General features: G+C 47.9%; 1 protein-coding gene across 6 annotated transcripts in view; it reads right to left on the bottom strand.

The window, feature by feature from the left end:
• Positions 1-1,486: 1,486 nt before the first annotated feature.
• WDR37 (WD repeat domain 37) overlaps positions 1,487-17,204 on the bottom strand; it is a 62,558-nt gene continuing 46,840 nt past the window's right edge. For all 6 annotated transcript variants that reach the window (XM_028114724.2, XM_028114719.2, XM_028114720.2 and 3 more), the window contains exons 12-14: positions 8,358-8,492; positions 7,793-7,907; positions 1,487-4,325 (exon numbers count right to left, since the gene is read on the bottom strand). In XM_028114724.2, coding sequence (XP_027970525.1) covers positions 4,194-4,325; positions 7,793-7,907; positions 8,358-8,492 — 382 coding nt within the window. In that variant the 3' untranslated portion in view covers positions 1,487-4,193. The remainder of the gene's footprint in view (positions 4,326-7,792; positions 7,908-8,357; positions 8,493-17,204) is intronic.

A 17,204-nucleotide genomic window follows, 5' to 3' on the forward strand; every position in this document is an offset into this window, starting at 1 on the left:
CTACAGCATTCTCAAGAAGGTGCATTAGAGAAGGAGCACTAGTGAACACCATCCTTGTTTATCAGACTCATTCTTGAGAGATAGCTTGCTGAGCTCACCAATCTGGCTTCTTCCTCTCAGCACTCTGGAGCTCAGACAAAGCGACTGTGGAGAGACACAGACTTCTGGTTCTGGTTCCAAAACTTTCGAGGGAGGGTTTGGTAGAGTGCAAAAAGACTGCTCGGAGTGAGGGGACTCAGTGCCAAGTGTTAGAGAGGTGTTCTCTTTGGTTCCTGACACCTCTGTCAACCTTTTGGCCTGGTTAAGCCTCCCCTCTTCAGAGGATGCCTCCTGGGCCCACAAACTCCACAGGCATCACCTGTGCCTCACAGAGCTCCCAGAGCTGGAGATCTGTCTATTCTGGTTTCATTTTGATCAAAAGCTGCTTAAAAATGTTTTCATAAAGTTAGTTTTAAATTACTCAACATTTTCATAGGATTTCGTTCTCAGCTTCTTCCCACCATCATATGGACTGTATATCACACATTGCATATAACTGAGGTGTTCCCAGTTTCTGAAGTAATCTAACTTAATTTATTAAGGGAAACCAGAAAATCTATGCATAGTAAGCAAGACACATTTTGGTAGTATTATGATGAAATTATAGCAATTTAAGTTTTACCTTTGTGATTCCTTTTTTTTTTAATATTTATTTAAGTAATCTCTACATCTAACATGGGCCCAAACTCATGACCCTGTGATAAGTCGCATGCTCTTCCAACTGAGGACCATCTTCATGATTCTGTATGCTAACAGATGAAATTTTAAAATGTAACTGAAGATGTTATTCTGAAATGTGGACAATAATCACAGGTTTCTAAAGACTAAGATAAGAAAAATAAGTAATCAGTGAATTTCCACCCTCTGGGGACTGAATAAAGGCAGCGTGCCCTACAGTCTGAAGAGGGTACCCTGGCAAGCTGTGTATGAACATCTCCTGAGGTTCCTGCACCCGCCACAACACTCTGCTCACGGGGTAGGAACGAATGGTGACCACGCAGCCACCACCAATTCAGACGCATATTCTCTCACAGGGGATGAATGGGGCCTACTTTCTGCCACTGCAATTTTTTTAAAACTTTTGTACAAGCTTAACTGTAGGAAGAACAGGACAAACGTCTCATAAAACTCTGATGAACTTTGACAAGCACCTGCATTATATCAAAGTGTTAACTCCCTCCAGAAATTGTCGGGGCAGTGATGCTGGAATGGAGAAGCATTATTACGTGTCACTTAACGTTAGCCTAACAGACAGGAAATAGAACACAACCGATCTTTTAAGTCTAAAGTTAAAATTTTTCAAGTGAGCAGTTCTATAATTTGTTTCTACATCACTGTGGTGTTTAGTAGCCGTTAACAATATTTCATCAAAGCAAAACATTTAAAAAAAATAAGTAAAATAATAAAAAAAGAGAGTCCTAATAAAATAAAACTTTGACAACAGTGATTAAGGAACGTGGATTTTTAATGAATTTCATATTGCAATGAAGACAGTCAACACTTAAAAACAATTACATCAATACATTAAAAACACTTGCTTCTACACAACACTTATAAATGCATACTTCCCCCCAAAAAAAACTTGTTTTTCACAGATTTAAGCAACAAATGATTTACATAGGATTCTTCAAATTCCAAAATATGTACAGAATTTTTGTCTCTCCAGAAACTGATGTGCAGTGGTTTGAGAAAGAGTGCTGTTTTGTCCAACAACATAGTTCTTACGAAATTCTCTATCAATACACATTTTCCAGTAACCACACATTTTCCTTCCATTAAAAATGAAATTCTGGACATGTGAGCACATAGGACAAAACCACTCTCATTTCCAAACACTATTTCAGATGAGATCACGTGTGGCTGATCACATGGCTTAATTTCAGCCACACAGGTACATCCATGCACACAGACTCACACACATTCACACACACGCACACACATCCACACACACACATGCACTCCCTATCCCAAATCTCCATGACTCCTGAAAACACCATCAAGGCCACAGCGGCAGCTGAACGGAACCATGTCCGAGGACAACGCGGTGGTTAGCAGTAGGGTGTCCTGCTCCTGGGACCGCAAGCAAACACCATGAGGCCCGTGCCCCTGTGGAGAAGTGAGGAGGGAGGAGGCTGGCCCCTCCTGCTAGCGAGAAGGTCAGCAGCTGCTGGACACGGAGGGCACTAGTCTGCAGAGAACTGAATAGCATCAGAAATGTTGGAGTTAAAAGCTTCAAATTTTTTTAATCTGGCAGAAATCTGGTTCTTAAGTTTGATTTTGCTGTGTCTGTATACATTTTTCAATGTTCCTAACAATGATTCTAAGACACTCATTCAAATTAAAATACAACAGGAGCCCAAGAGTGTGGACGCACAGCTCAGCATCCGAAGTCACCGGCGCTCTGCTGCCGGGGGGCATGGTGCACTCGGGTCGGCAGGGGCTGGACACTGACGTTCTGGCCCACATTCTCAGGTGTGGTGCGGGGAGATGCCAGGCTTTGGAAAGAGAGCTGCTCTGAAGCATTTGTTGTTTGTCCTCTAGTCTTTAGCCGGCAACCTCAACTCTAACTACATCATGATGGGTTTTTCCTGGCCCTTCTTCCCTTCCAGACTGTAAGTCATTTCAGAATCATTCCAGATAATTCAGGGCTGAAGCTACTAAGATGAGCTACCGCACACAGGACCTGAGCAAAAGGAGCCTCAAGAGAGGTGCATTCACACAGGACTGAGGACAGCCCACACACTCTGCTCACACCACACCCTGCCAGACGGCACTCCACCAGCGGTCACCACTGGAGGTGGGGGGCACCCATGATCACTGCCACTGTTCCCCTCTGGGCCTCTCCAAGCAGACACATTCAAAATATTACAATGAGGAGGGCAGTACACGGAGATGGCTCTTTATCAAAACTGTAACTGAGCAGGAAACATGAACTCACAAACACCAGACAACAGTAACTCCTAAGAAGGCAAGAGCGACAGGCTCGCCCAGGCAGTGGGAGGACTGGCGCTGAGAGGTGCCCCAGCTGCCGAAACAGGAGCATCCTGTACCCCGCGAAGAATGGTTTCCGCTACCGCCTTATCAGCTAATGTGAGAGCTCTCGTCCTCAGGATACATTTGCTATGATTGTCTTTCTTGCCTTCTGAACTGAATTCGGCAGTCAAAAGTGCTCTAGCTAGGCAACAGTGAGACTCCCACGTTTTCCCAATACATTGATTTTTGAGGTAGTACTCATTTATTTGCATTGTTGGCTCTCAAACACCACCAAGGAAGTGAACCCATTTAGAAATGCACAAACCAAAGTGTAGAAAATAAATAAGGTTTTGTTTTCAGGTAGCAGGCAGGGCCTTCTTTACAAGCTCAAGTCACATTCACTGGATAAGTTATTTGAAATTTCTAAAAACTGTTTATAACCATAGCTATAAACTAAAGTGCTTTAAATTTTGCTTAGTATCTGAAATCAGTGATTGGAATCGTATTTTTGAATTTGCTAATATGAGACCTCAGGAGATTGACATGATTTTCTATAAAAAGAGCAGAAACTTTTCCTTTTCAAAAAAAAAACTTTCCAAATGTTGCAAAGTTGGCATTCTGTTATTAACTTCTCGATTCCAGGTAAATTTTACACAACTATACCAGAATATGGAGTTGAAGCTGAATTACACCACAGCACATGCCAAACCCTCAGACGGAAGTAAACATGAAATCTCTCATCACACCTGCCAATCGCCAGCCAATGCTTATACAGCTCCATGACCTTCCCGGGACAAGGTAGATGTGTAAGACGATTCCAGAAATGCCACAGACTGCTTACGCCTCACAGTAAGTACACGGGTTCACACTGAACTCCGCAAACGTAATGCCCTCCTGTCATCTGTCGAACGCCAGGAACTCACAACACACAACGCGCTACGGGGAAGGGGGCTTCATGTCCACTGACCAGAGGGTGCCAACACACACACACAAGATGAAAATAAGACATGTGACCATACATTTTGCTGTACATTTCATGCAAGCTCGGCACAATGAGAAAAGAACATACAAACCACCCTTTCCAGGGTGCAACTCTCACAAAAAGGGCTTGACGAATAGGAGAAAAGCGACACCAGTCCATAGGTCCATGGTGAACTACGCAGCTAAGGACGCCGGCGACCTTATTTCTCTTGTAACAATGCAGGGATGTTGATGTTCCAGCCAATGGCTTGCCTGTCAAACCCGCAGGTGAACAGATTGCACATGGGGTGGTCCTCACTCCACGCCGAGCAGCACACCATTCTTCTGTGGCCCTATTTCCAATCACACAAACCAGAATTAGTATATTATTCCCAAAGCACACATACTATAAAACTTCAGCCAAATTAACAACTACACCACGACAGAATGGAAAGAGCACCACTTAACGGGCAGCATTAGTCAAAGTGAGCCAGAAACACTGCGCATGTGCCGTGGGGGAGTGGAGGCGAAGAGAGTGGCGTGAGAACACATGACGAAGTCAGTGAGATTCACACCTACACCATTCCGGGGTTCTTTAAAAATGAGTGGGATTACAGTCAGAAAAAAAGAATAAATGATGAATTTGAAGTTTTTTAATGAGGCTAGATGATATTTGGGAATATATTAAATGAAACTCATTTAAAGACCTCAAAGATAATTGTAACAAATAACTGACTCAGGTAATTAAGGACCCACAAAAATAAATTTGGTACCAAGTAAAACAAGGATAAAATAAACGGCCCTCCGGGGGCGCCTGGGTGGCTCAGTTGGTTAAGCGACTGCCTTTGGCTCAGGTCATGATCCTGGAGTCCCGGGATCGAGTCCCACATCGGGCTCCCTGCTGAGCAGGGAGTCTGCTTCTCCCTCTGACTCTCCCCCCTCTCATGTGCTCTCTCTCTCTCTCATTCTCTTTCAAATAAATAAATAAATCTTTAAATAAATAAATAAATAAATAAACAGCCCTCCAAGTAAATTCCTGCCACCTTCAGAATTCCAGCTATGGAAAAAATTACTGCAAAATATCAGCAAAGTTTATAGTGGGATATCCCTAGTGCATATGTAGAGAGATACGAGCAGCGCCTTAAGACACGTGCATACACTCCAGAAACGCGGTTGGTCTAATATGCTGCTGTTACTATAGCAACACACAATAAAGTAATGGAAGTAGAATTAAGAAAAGCTCACAGAAATTCAGTAGGTAAAACACAACACTCAAAAGAATGACACAAAAGTTCCCTCTGCTAACACTTCACATATGAACAATGCTATCCACACATGTGAGAGAGACAACAACAGGCCACAGAATAAAGGTATTGCAAATGCAAGCCCACATCACAAAGTGTTTCAAGAGCAACATTCTATCACTTCTCTGTTAAGAACCCAAGGAAAAAGAGTGAACAACACATCTGTTAACTGGTAGTAAATTCAAGAGTCTGCGCAGGAACCAGTTAAAGATGATCAATCAACTCAAGGCATTCACGGTAGAAAGCAAATGAGTGTGTGGAAGAGACCCCGTGGCACCCAGAACAATGATCTGTATGCACAGCTCACCCAGGACGGAGCTGGAAGCCAACTCGGGTTTGGAGTCCAGCCTCCCATCTCCCATGGATTGCCTGAGTGTGCAGGGACATGTGTGGGACACGCATCCGAAGAGGTTCTGTGGGCACATGTGTTCTGAAAATGCCGTGCACCCACCCAAGGGTCATGGCACGCATCCTGGAGAGGGTGCGGCACGCCCACCCCGGGACCCTGTGTCCTTGCCATAAAACCTCTGACACCGCGCGCAGAGCCTCCCTGCCCAGTCTCTCCTAGGACTCTACAGAGCTCGCCTCGCTTGAAACCCACTTTTGGGAAATGCCACAGGCACTCTCCCCAAAGTAAGACAGCTTTACACTGTTAGCCACCTTCACTCTCACTACCAAGATCAAATACGGGTTGTTGTTTTCTCTGCCTCCAATCCGTCAGCTGAAGGAAGCTGGGGCAATACAACCCAGGGATTTCCAGCTGGGGTTCTGTGACACTGAAAACCGTATCTGTGTCTCAGAAGAGGCGTTACAAGCTCAGAATGAACTGAAATGTTACTCACTACTCTTAAAAATAACTATTTAACACACCGCTTTAAAAGGGTATAAATCCAAGCACAACAAATTCTACAGTTTCAACAAGGCTGAAATCACCTCAGTGGAATTAGTACCACCGAGAACCTCTCTTGCAGAAAATCTTGTCAAAGTAGTGAGGTTCCACACTCACAAGACGGTGCTGTGTTTCAAGGGCAGACCTCCCGTGCGGCAGGGCAACATCAGGGAACACACGGGCACATCGGGAAGAGAAGCCACCATGTTAGCGATGCCACGTGGGTGGCACACCCGAGACTCTCGGCGGGAACCAAGCATGAAAAATTCCCCTTGTTAGCGGGTGTAAAGCTCTTATCGGGTACTCTAAATTTCATGAGTAGTTTCGATGATGTGTACTCAAGTAAAAGTTCAATAACCCACTTCCAACAATACATGTGCCAGCCCTAAAAGGGGAGAACAGATGAAACAATTCCATCTTAAGCGCAGAGGCCTTTCACAGAAAGTCGGTGCCACTTAAAGAAAAGTCGTTGCCCCGCTGACAGCAGAGTCCCCCACAGTCGTCCTCCGAGACCACCCTCAGTCGAGCGTTCCTGAAGCCACAGCCCGCGCAGGGCCGGCCTGATGGTCACTGTCCGTGAGGCTGCGCACGAGGAGGACACGGGGTGTCTCCGTGAAGGTCAGCAGAGCTGCGGCCGTCAGCAGCAAGGGTGGCGGGCGCCGGGGGGCACAGACACCCTGACGGCAGGGTCAGGGGCCGCCCGAGGGTACCAGCTCACCCACAAAGCTGTGTGCCACAGCGACACAGAAAACACCAAGGGAAGCAAAGGAGAGGGGCCGCAGGGTGAGGCTCCATCAAGCACCGAGCCTGCAGAGACACTGCTCCCACAGAAGGAGCCAGCCTCTCCCCACACTTGCAGTGGCCCAGGAACGAGCTACGCACAGGGGCCCAGGTGGCCCTCAAGAGATCCCGCATCAGCAGGTGTAAGCTGGTGCCACGAGCAGCAACCAGTTCTCAGCACACGGAGACACCTTGGCGGGCGGTCCAGCCAGCACAGCAGACACCAGGCTGCTCCCGGTGCATCGTCTGAGCTACATCTACATGGGGTCCCCTTGTCCTGGACCTGCCATGGAAAGGTGTCTTCTGGTTGTGGGTGGAGGTGGGTCCGCACCACGGCTTCTGTGTCACCACATTCAGTACTCCTCGCCTAACACCCTTCCGGCTGCATACTTTCACTTGCCAAGATCTGAGTTTGCTTTCCAATGTGGAAACCACTACCACACACGCAAACAGCTCTGCAAATCAGAGTGAGGAACTGAGTGTGCAATCTTAATTGACGTTTTTAAAAAACCTGACACTCTCAGTTGAGGGATTGGGAAACAGTTTCAACTTTAAATTTTATGAGCTCTAAATACAGATCAAGTATTTCCAACGAAAATCTAGCATCCAAAGACAATAGGAAAACAAGAATGCAAAATCTCTAATGCTGTTATATTGATTAGTTGAAATTATATTATCTCGAGTATATCAGCATAAGTTAAACACACTACTAAAATGAGTTTCTTTTTTTAGAAAACATAAAAGGACGTGGGGCTCACAGTCTATTTCTGTTAGTGGTGACCTAGGACGCAGACTCCCAGCTGTCCCTAAGGCTCTCTGCCGACACACGGACCAAGAGCACAGTTACCTGCCGGCTGCTCCGGGGGAGTCGCGCTAGCCTCACACCGGACATGTCGAACAATCTCACTTGTCGGTTGTCATGCGGGAGGGCAATAATTTTTTGGCCAACGCATACATTGATCCTGCAAAGAAGAGATAAAAGGGGGTTACATACAAAGCGGTGACAGCACGCGTGTCTGAATTTACAGAGCATCACGCAGTAGGAGATGCCACACCATTCACATTTCCAAGCAAAACACGTGGGCAAACCGCAGGTATCAGCCGTCGGCAGCATCAGAACGCAGAGACCACATGGCTGACATGTAACGCGCACACGCTACATAGCGGCTCAAACACAGCCCATTCCCGGCCCACGAAGCTCACTTCACCAGCCGGATTTTATACTTACATTTCAGCATACAGGAGATACGAAAATATACATTAGAGGATCAATAAAAAATATTACCCCCAAAAACACACTTCCCCAGAAGTCAAAGCTGCGGTTCCAAAGATCTATTAAACGCTAACTTTATGTGGACAAGACAGCACATTGTAACCCACCCTCTCAACGCACGACAAACAGCTCCGTTCACCTGTTGATGGCGGAGTCTGTGCGGATCGTCGCAATGGGAGATCTCATGTTCCTTAAGTCCCAGACCTTCACGGTGCGGTCATCACTGCCCGAAACAACATTATCTCCCACGGTGAACACAGCAGAGGTCACGGTGCTGCAAGGAAAGGGCGCAGGGTCAGAAGACCATAAGGAAGTCCCAGGGGGCAGACACAAGTCCTCTCCACCGTGGAACAAGCACATGGGCTCGCTGCCAGAGACCCTGACGCAGCAGAAAGGAAGGAGACTGGAGACACGGAAGCTGATGGCTGTCCCTGCTAACTGCTCCTCCTGCTGAAACCTCTCTGTAAGAGTAAACGTAAGCACACCCAACTTCTCAGCACACGAGAAAATCAGTCCATTCTATTCTGTTCCACCTTCTCAGGCAACGGAGTGAAGAGAAGCTACCAGAAGACATGGATTACACAGAACCTGCCAAACGTCTATATACTCACACCTGATACCAGAAGATTAAGGAAAAAAATCCATGCCAACTTTCAGTTTAACCAGAACACTGGAGAAAAACTTATTCCTTTAACTCAACCACCACCACTACCACCAGCTTAAAAATGTGCAAAGAGGGGCACTTGGGTGTCTCAGTCGGTTAAGCGTCCGACTCTTGGTTTTAGCTCAGGTCATGATCTCATGGTCCTGGGATCCAGCCCGCATTGGGCTCCACGCTCAGCAGGGAGTCTGCAAGAGATTGTTGCATATTCTCTCTCCCTCTCCCTCTGCTCTTCCCCCATTTAACACATGCACTCTCTCTTTTCTCCCTAAAATAAATAAATAAATCTTAAAAAAAAAAAAAAAAAAAAGCGGGGCACCTGGGTGGCTCAGTCATTAAGCATCTGCCTTCGGCTCAGGTCATGATCCCAGGGTCCTGGGATCGAGCCCCGCATCAGGCTCCCTGCTCCACGGGAAGCCTGCTTCTCCCTCTCCCACTCCCCCTGCTTGTGTTCCCTCTCTCGCTGTGTCTCTGTCAAAAAAATAAATAAAATCTTGGGGCGCCTGGGTGGCTCAGTCGTTAAGCGTCTGCCTTCGGCTCAGGTCATGGTCCCAGGGTCCTGGGATCGAGCCCCGCATCGGGCTCCCTACTCGGCGGGAAGCCTGCTTCTCCCTCTCCCACTCCCCCTGCTTGTGTTCCCTCTCTCACTGTGTCTCTCTCTGTCAAATAAATAAATAAAATCTTAAAAAAAAAAAGTGCAAAGAACTTAAATAGACCTTTCTCCAAGGAAGATTTATGAATGCTCAAAAAGCCCATGAAAAGACACTCAACATTACTGATCATCAGGGAAATGCAAACGAAAACCACGGGATCCCACCTCACACCCACTAGAAGGCCTACCACCAAAACAAACAAACAACAACAAAAAAAAAACCAGAACACGAGCACTGGTGAGGACGTGGAGAAAGGAACCTCCTGCACTGTCGGTGGGAACGCAAGCTGGTGCAGCCACTCTGGAAACCAGTATGGAGGCTCCTCAAGAAGTTAAAAATGGAGCTACCCACAACTGGGCACATATCCTGCAGAAATGAACTCAGTACCTTGAAGAGCTACGTGCGTTCCCATGTTCACTGCGGCACGACTCACAGTAGCCAAGACACAGGAGCCACCTAAGCGGCTGTCCACAGACGAATGGACAGAGAAGATGTGGTGTCTGTATAAACAATGGGATCTTATTCTGCCATGAAAAAGAAGGAAATCCTGCTATTTGTCACACGTGGACAAATGTGGAGGTCACTGAGACCTGAGAGGGACCCACGTGTGATGCACCGAGAACGGGGAGGGGAGGGGGGCAAGCCCAGAACTTCAACCTGACGACGCACCTGAACCCCCTCTTCCAAACACAAAGAGCAAGGTGAGGGCTGGCCTGGAAACGAGGTTGCTGCGCCAGGTGCAGGGGCCGCCACAAGCTCTAAGGACTTCAACCGCAAACAGGGCTGTGCAGACGCCTGGGGCTTCTCCGTGGACTCTCGTCCTCAGGGGGTTGTAAGCATTCTGCTACATTAATGGAAAAAGTCTCCACATGAGACCGCCTCAGCTTACGTTAATGAAATGCTGAGAGCCATTAGATCTTTAACAAATCACAATCCTGACAGGTACTGTCGGGCATCAAAGGGAAAAGCTGGTGAGGGGGCAATCGTTCTAAAGGCACCCTCAGGTTCGGGTCCCACGGGGAAGCGGCTGAGCCACGACCGCTCGCTGGAAAAGCCCAGACTCTGCCCAACTCCAGCCAACTCATTTATCTTGTCGCCGAGAGCAGCCGAGCATGTGCTTCCAGCTGACAGCGCGGTACCTTCTCACCGCACACCACTGCCTGGTCTGGAACATTCCGCTCCCTCCGTGGGTCTCAATCAACGGAAAGACTGTAATGCTAGCACTCCTCATTAGGACGAACAGCTGTCTTCCCAGTCACACAGAGACACAAGACTGTTTTGCATAACAATCTGCCGGAATTTCACAGCTCAGAAAAAAAAACACATGATGTGGAAAATGCTGAAGCAGTGCACTTTCCCAGCCCCGCGTAGGAAACGGACTGCAGAGCTTCCCACAAACAAGTCCTACTTTTACACCAGAAGAAAAGACTAGAGGAGCAAGCACACAGAGACGCCCGGCGGGCAGGGGCGTCCTCCCTCTCCACACACACACCAGAGCCCCCTTGGAAAAGCACATCCAGGGAGAGGTCAGTGTGGCTTTCTCACTCTGGCCTGTCAACCTGGCAAGTACGTGGCCACATTCACAGAAAAGGCCACGTTCAACACGGTTGTGGCCCACCCACGCCGGCACGACACACAGAGCAGGGCTCTCGGACCAGCCGACCAGACGCACTCACACACCTGCACGGAAGACGCGGATGGTGACTGCGCGTCTGGGTACATCGTCACATGGCCACGGTCCTCTCCGACCACCGCTTCCCAGTGTGTTCCATCAACTACACTTGTAACCGACGAAACAAGTCTCCAGGCCAGCCACACTAACACGGAGGGGGCCAGAGAGGGCACTCGCCTCGGCCCTTCCCACCCCGGGTGCCTCTCAGGGCGCTGATGGCGCAATGGTGGCCTGGGTCTTCAGATCTCAGGCGCCTGAATGAGAAAACAAAAACTCTTCTCCAAACAAAACACGCTTCTGAACACTGCTCCGTGGCTAACTCTCACAAAAGCAGGCCCTGAGATAAAAGGCATTCAAAGGAAAAGTTACACTTGTGTCACACGTGATTCTTTTTCAGGATTTAAATCTGAAGCACTCCCTGGAAAAAGAAGTTACAGCAGCAGGAGCTCAATATTCCAGGCTGGTTACACTGCTCTCTGAACCTCCCTCTGCGGCATAACGGACAGACGCCCCATCTGTGCCACCGACAGGACCGAACGACAGAACCACTCACTCCCCAGGGTTCTAGTCCCCACGATGGGCCAGGCCTGCTTCGTGTGAGAGCGCACGCCACCACGAAGAACGTACACAGCACACATCTCGGCGGGGCGGCGACAGTCCTCGCTCTAACGGCACACGTGCAGTTCTCAGGCAGCAGGGAGCGTGACAGGCCGCTGAGACCTGCTGCGGCGAAGACCTGTGCCGAGGCTTCAGAGAAGCTTCCACCATCACCAGGGTCAACCCCCCCACACCCGGGAGATGGCTCCTGAGTGGCTTCAGGAATGTGTCAAACAACACTTAGTTTACCTGGCTAAAGCCTCCTCCTTGGTATTTGATTAACTGAATTAAGAAGGTTATTCAAAGAGGGTAATTCCACACAACCTGATTTAAAAGGGAAACAGAAAAGTTAAATTTAGTAAGATTTACAGGGTAACTTCATGCTTGTAATAGGAAGGGTCAAGGCTCTGATTTCCTTCCTGTGAAGTCTGGTCACTGTTTCATTCTTCCTCTTTTTTTTTCCCCCTTTCCTTCAAAGATTTTATTCATTCATTTGACAGAGAGCAAGCGAGAACACCAGCAGGGGGAGCAGCAGAGGCAGTGGGAGAAGCCGACCCCTCGCTGAGCAGGGAGCCCAATGTGGGGCTCGATCCCAGGACCCTGAGGATCATGACCTGAGCCGAAGGCAGACGCTTAACCGACTGAGCCACCCAGGTGTCCGTTTCACTCTTCTTAAACGGTGTTAACAGCCAACCATAAATAAGTTTTGAATATTTGTAATTATATCAACAATTGTGGCAAAATCGGAATGTACTCCATTTAAATGAGGTAAAGAATGATCTCCCTCAGGTTTTAACAAGCTAACTGTTCATTCCCTTGGTTTCTGAACATAACTTCACTGGTTACATGCTAATCAACTCACAGCCAATGTCCCAATATCACCGTTATGTGATTCTGTGTATAAAAACTGGGAAGTGAAGAATTTAAAAGGATTCGTTTATTTAAATCTTTCAAAAGGAAAACTTTTACAACCACTTTGAAAGGACGAGAATATAGACAAGCCCTATTCATCAGAATAATCAGGAAAATTAAAGTCAGAAATGTATTAGGAGCCCTAAGATTTTTACTCTCAAATACATCAGGAGATGAGCCAAAAACTGCATCAAAGAAAGATCTGGTGCTTTCCTGAAGACGTCCCAGACGGCAGCAAGCCCAACCCTGGGTCCGTGGTGACCTGCCATACACACAGGAAGGTCCCTCTTCTTCACTGGTTATGGGAGAGGTTGACCTAGACGTCCCTCGTGCCGGAGTGGGGGTGACGGCCCCTAAACCCTGGACTGCAGGTGCCGGGGGCCCTCATGGCCCGAGGACTGCGTGCAAATGTGCTTCAGAACCGGGAGTGTGCATGCGCCTGGCCAAACTGGCACGGGCTACATGGAAGATGACGTGTGACGTGCAGATATGTGCACACGGATGTGCCAGCATGCCCACGAGAAGGGGCGCTGGCTGCATGGAACATGGAATATGTGTGCACGTATGCATTAAACAAGCCAGAACCAAGCTCACACCGACACTGAAGGGGCCGCTACCTCAGCCACTCTGACGAACAAGTGTCCTGTAATCAGGGTTTCGATTTGCTACTGAAGGAGCCTGAGGAGACAAGAAACACTTGGCACCAGGGAGCACCCATGGCTCCCACACCCAAGCAAGGACAGCGACGGAAAACCCCAGGTCATGCTGAAAGGTCAGAGTTAGCTATCATCAGTCTTCTGACTCCCCATCTCCTTATTCACGTGGGAGACGGACCCGAGCGACAGGCACCTTCTGTGCCTGATCATACGAGGACTGACTCTCTGGGGGTCCTGGTGCTCACGGGCCCAACAAGACAGGCGCTGCCCTGGACTGGGGACCACAGCCGCCTCTACTCACCAGTCACGTGAGCTGTGACAATCACGGGGGTGGGGGACTGCCACACACACAATGGGAAGATACTTTTATTCCTTCAGTTTACTAAGCCTTAGCCAGACTAGACTCCCTTGAGCAAAGGTTCAGACCTTGTGGGGCATGGCCGAAGCTAGCAGCTCTCCAGGCTGCAAGTCCCAGTGCCCTGCCCTGTGTGTTAGGCAAGGAACCCAGGAGACAAAGGGCTGGGGGGCGGGGGGAGGGGGATGACTGCCATCCCAAGAAGTTCGCGCATACTGCTCCCCAGCCTTCTCTGCAAGGACGCTTCACGCTTCATCAGACCAGCTGGGTAACAGCACGGGGTCTACAGTCTCTGGGTTAAGTACCAGCACTCAACTCCATGGACTCTGCAATGAGTACTAATAACACTCAGCCCTGGAGTTTCTGGACTGAGTGCCAACATCTGGCACAGTGTGGGGCTCCAACAGCATGTAGGAAGCTGCTGGAAGTGTCCAAAGTCCCTCTCTGTACACATACACACACACACACACACATACACACACACTTAAAAGAGTCTTTTTAAAAAAGTTCTGGTCCTTGAGGGATTCTGGAGAAACCAGTCGGTGGAGCCTCTGAGGACAGAGGGAAATGGAGTGTTACTCCGCTGTCAGCAGCATCTGCACCCTGCGGGCCCAACGGCAAGGCTGAGTGCAAAAGCAAGCGCAGATGCTGAGTGGGTGATCTGAGGCCCACCTGGGCCCGGCATGGGCAGTCAGGCGCCAGGCGCACAGACCATGAGCACCACACACATCTCAGGTCCATCTTAGTGAGTCTGTAACAGTTAGGAAGTGTTTAGTCTGTGTTAACAGCCTGACGATTCTTCTTCAGGTCATCTCAGTGAAAAGTGAAGCAACTGATAACTCACAACAAATCTGTCAAGTAAAGTGTTACCCATGAATTTCCTTAAAGTCCTTATTTTTATTAGGTACCTATTAGCCCTTCTTAAATGAGAAATTTTCAAAGAGTAAATAAATATTAAATCTCCTCTTACTTTGAAAAACTGTACTCTGAATTGGCAACAACTTTTAAATGTATCAAGAGGGGACTGTTAAGTAAATTCTCAAGTCCCCAAACTACAGACTAGAAGCCGGAGGTGAAGGGGAGGTGCGGGTGCCGACACAGGACAACCCGCAAAATCTCTCCGCAAAATCCAATGACACCTGAAAAACGGCCGCATTTACAGGAAAACCACAGCCTTGTCTGCGAACGCGAGGTGTGGAGCTGCCCCCCAGCAGCTCTAGTTGCTCACTGTATTCACTAACCTCTCCTTGCTCATTTCCATGAAAATGTGCACTAAAAATGACACGTCCTAAATACACCATAACACAACCACTGGGGCAGTATACTGGGGGTGTCCTTAGTCTCTCTCGACCTTGGTTTTATGGTAACTTTATTAACCAACTATTACCAGGAATTACATGACATGCTAAACCGTCTCAAAATTATTTTCGAACCATCTAATTAAAAAGAAGACAATTCCAGACTCTCAGGCACCTGGGCAGGGAGTGTAAAAGTGAAAGGAGTTTAGGCTCAATGAGCATTCAGCCGCTGGGACGCTACAAGGCCCCCTTCTTCCTCAACTGTCGCTCCCAGCCCAGGGGCTCTTCTGAAGCTACCCTCCAGTACACCCAGAAGAAACCATGCAGTACAACATGTATCTCCTCACCCTCCTCACAGACAAGGGCTCACAAGTGATCACCAAGAATACCGGACCTACAAACCAAATGCAGTCTACCAAAATCTCAGCCTCCAAGGTGGTCCATCACCAGACAGCCCCCATACACCCCCACCATGGGCCTGCACACAGAACACTTAAAATCCACCATCACCCAGTTAAAAATGTCATGCTGTCAAAATGCTTTTTCTCTGGACGTCTGGGTGGCTCAGTCGGTTAAGCGACTGCCTTCAGCTCAGGTCATGACCCTTGGCATCCCAGGATCCAGTCCCGCATCGGGCTCCCTGCTCAGCGGGGAGTCTGCTTCTCCCTCTGACTCTCCCCCTTCTCATGCTCTCTCTCTCTCACGCACTCTCTCCCTCAAGTAAATAATAAGAAAATAAAATCTTTAAAAAAAATGCTTTTTCTCTTCAAAAGCACAAAGAAAACTGTTAATCGCATGACACAAAATTTAAAGCTATTTTCATCTCATACATATATGACCTAGAATTTGGTATTTAGTATCAAATACCTTCCCTGGTTATTTGGGAATAAAAGCATATGAAAATGTCTTAGCTTTAGAGCAATCATTATCATTTCTCATCTGATTTTTTTTTTTTTAATTTTGTTTTGTTAGATGTGGTGTTTTGTTTTCTTTAGAAGAAAACACCAAAGTTCACATTTGGAGGATAAAGTTATAATCATATGGGAAGAATTAAAGCAAAACAGGAAAAAAAAAAAACCAACTTTGCATTCTCAGATATTTTACCCATGTTGAGTTAATTTCAGAGTTTCTTCAATGCCAGAGTTTACTCACACTTATGAATACTGTCAGCTGGGTACAGACTGGAGTCATTGGCCACCCACGGAGGAAGCTTAATGACCAGTGACTGCCTCAACTGTCAGTCCCTTTTTATAGCAATTGAAACAAAACAAAAACTAAGAAAAGTGGGGGGCCCTTCACCACGACCCACAGAGAAGGGCAGTGCCAGGAGGGAGGAAGCCAGGACCTCCTGTTAGAGGACAATCCAGATTTTGGCAGCTCTCATGTTCCTTTCAAAGGACAGTTAGTGGACTGAACCTTACGATGAGCTTTATTACCATCAAAGCCTCTTGCAGAAGGTCTCTGTATGCACAACCCTCAAGGCCAGAGTCCGGCTGGGATCAGTGGGGTGCCGCACCCCACCACACGGAGCATGCACCACTGTTCGGGAAGGGAAGGGCAAGCTGTCCTTCACAGCACAAGCCTTCCCCACACAGCTCACTGACTGGATCCTACTGTCAGGGGACGCACACACGAACATGGAAGGATTTAGCTGATTTCAGATGAAAAGCACTGGATTTCAGTTCAATCTCCTGACGATGAAGACAGAAATTACGAAAACAAACCGCTGGTAGTTCAAATTCCTGACATTCCAAAACACCTCAGTTAAATCTTTTTATTCTTTCCAAGAAGAGTACACACAATTTCTCATTCCTGCTATTGGGAAAACCACCAGTGACATAAAGTATCTAAAATCCACCTTGGCGGAACTCGGTGCACCCTGGGCCCGACCGGCAGCCGCTCCCACAGTCACAGCCAGAGCTGCGCTGAGGAAATCCTATCACGGTAACGTTCCTATTATAATAAAGGGCTTTCACAATACACAGTGAAAACCGAAAGGGAACACAAAAGACGGAAAAAACACTATTTGGCCTTCTAAACGTTTCCAATGAGAACCTTACACAGAGCTTATGTCAAGCAGAAATCACGGCAGCACGAACTTCGAGGCGCTACATCTCAAACTCTTCCTTTACCAAAAGGCACAGAATTCGCAGCAGCACAGGTAACAGTACGACAAAATGAA

Source organism: Eumetopias jubatus, unplaced genomic scaffold, assembly GCF_037043125.1.
Source record: "Eumetopias jubatus isolate StellerSeaLion01/CBP00866 unplaced genomic scaffold, mEumJub1_p1.0 scaffold_8, whole genome shotgun sequence".
NCBI classification, from domain to species: Eukaryota; Metazoa; Chordata; class Mammalia; order Carnivora; family Otariidae; genus Eumetopias; species Eumetopias jubatus.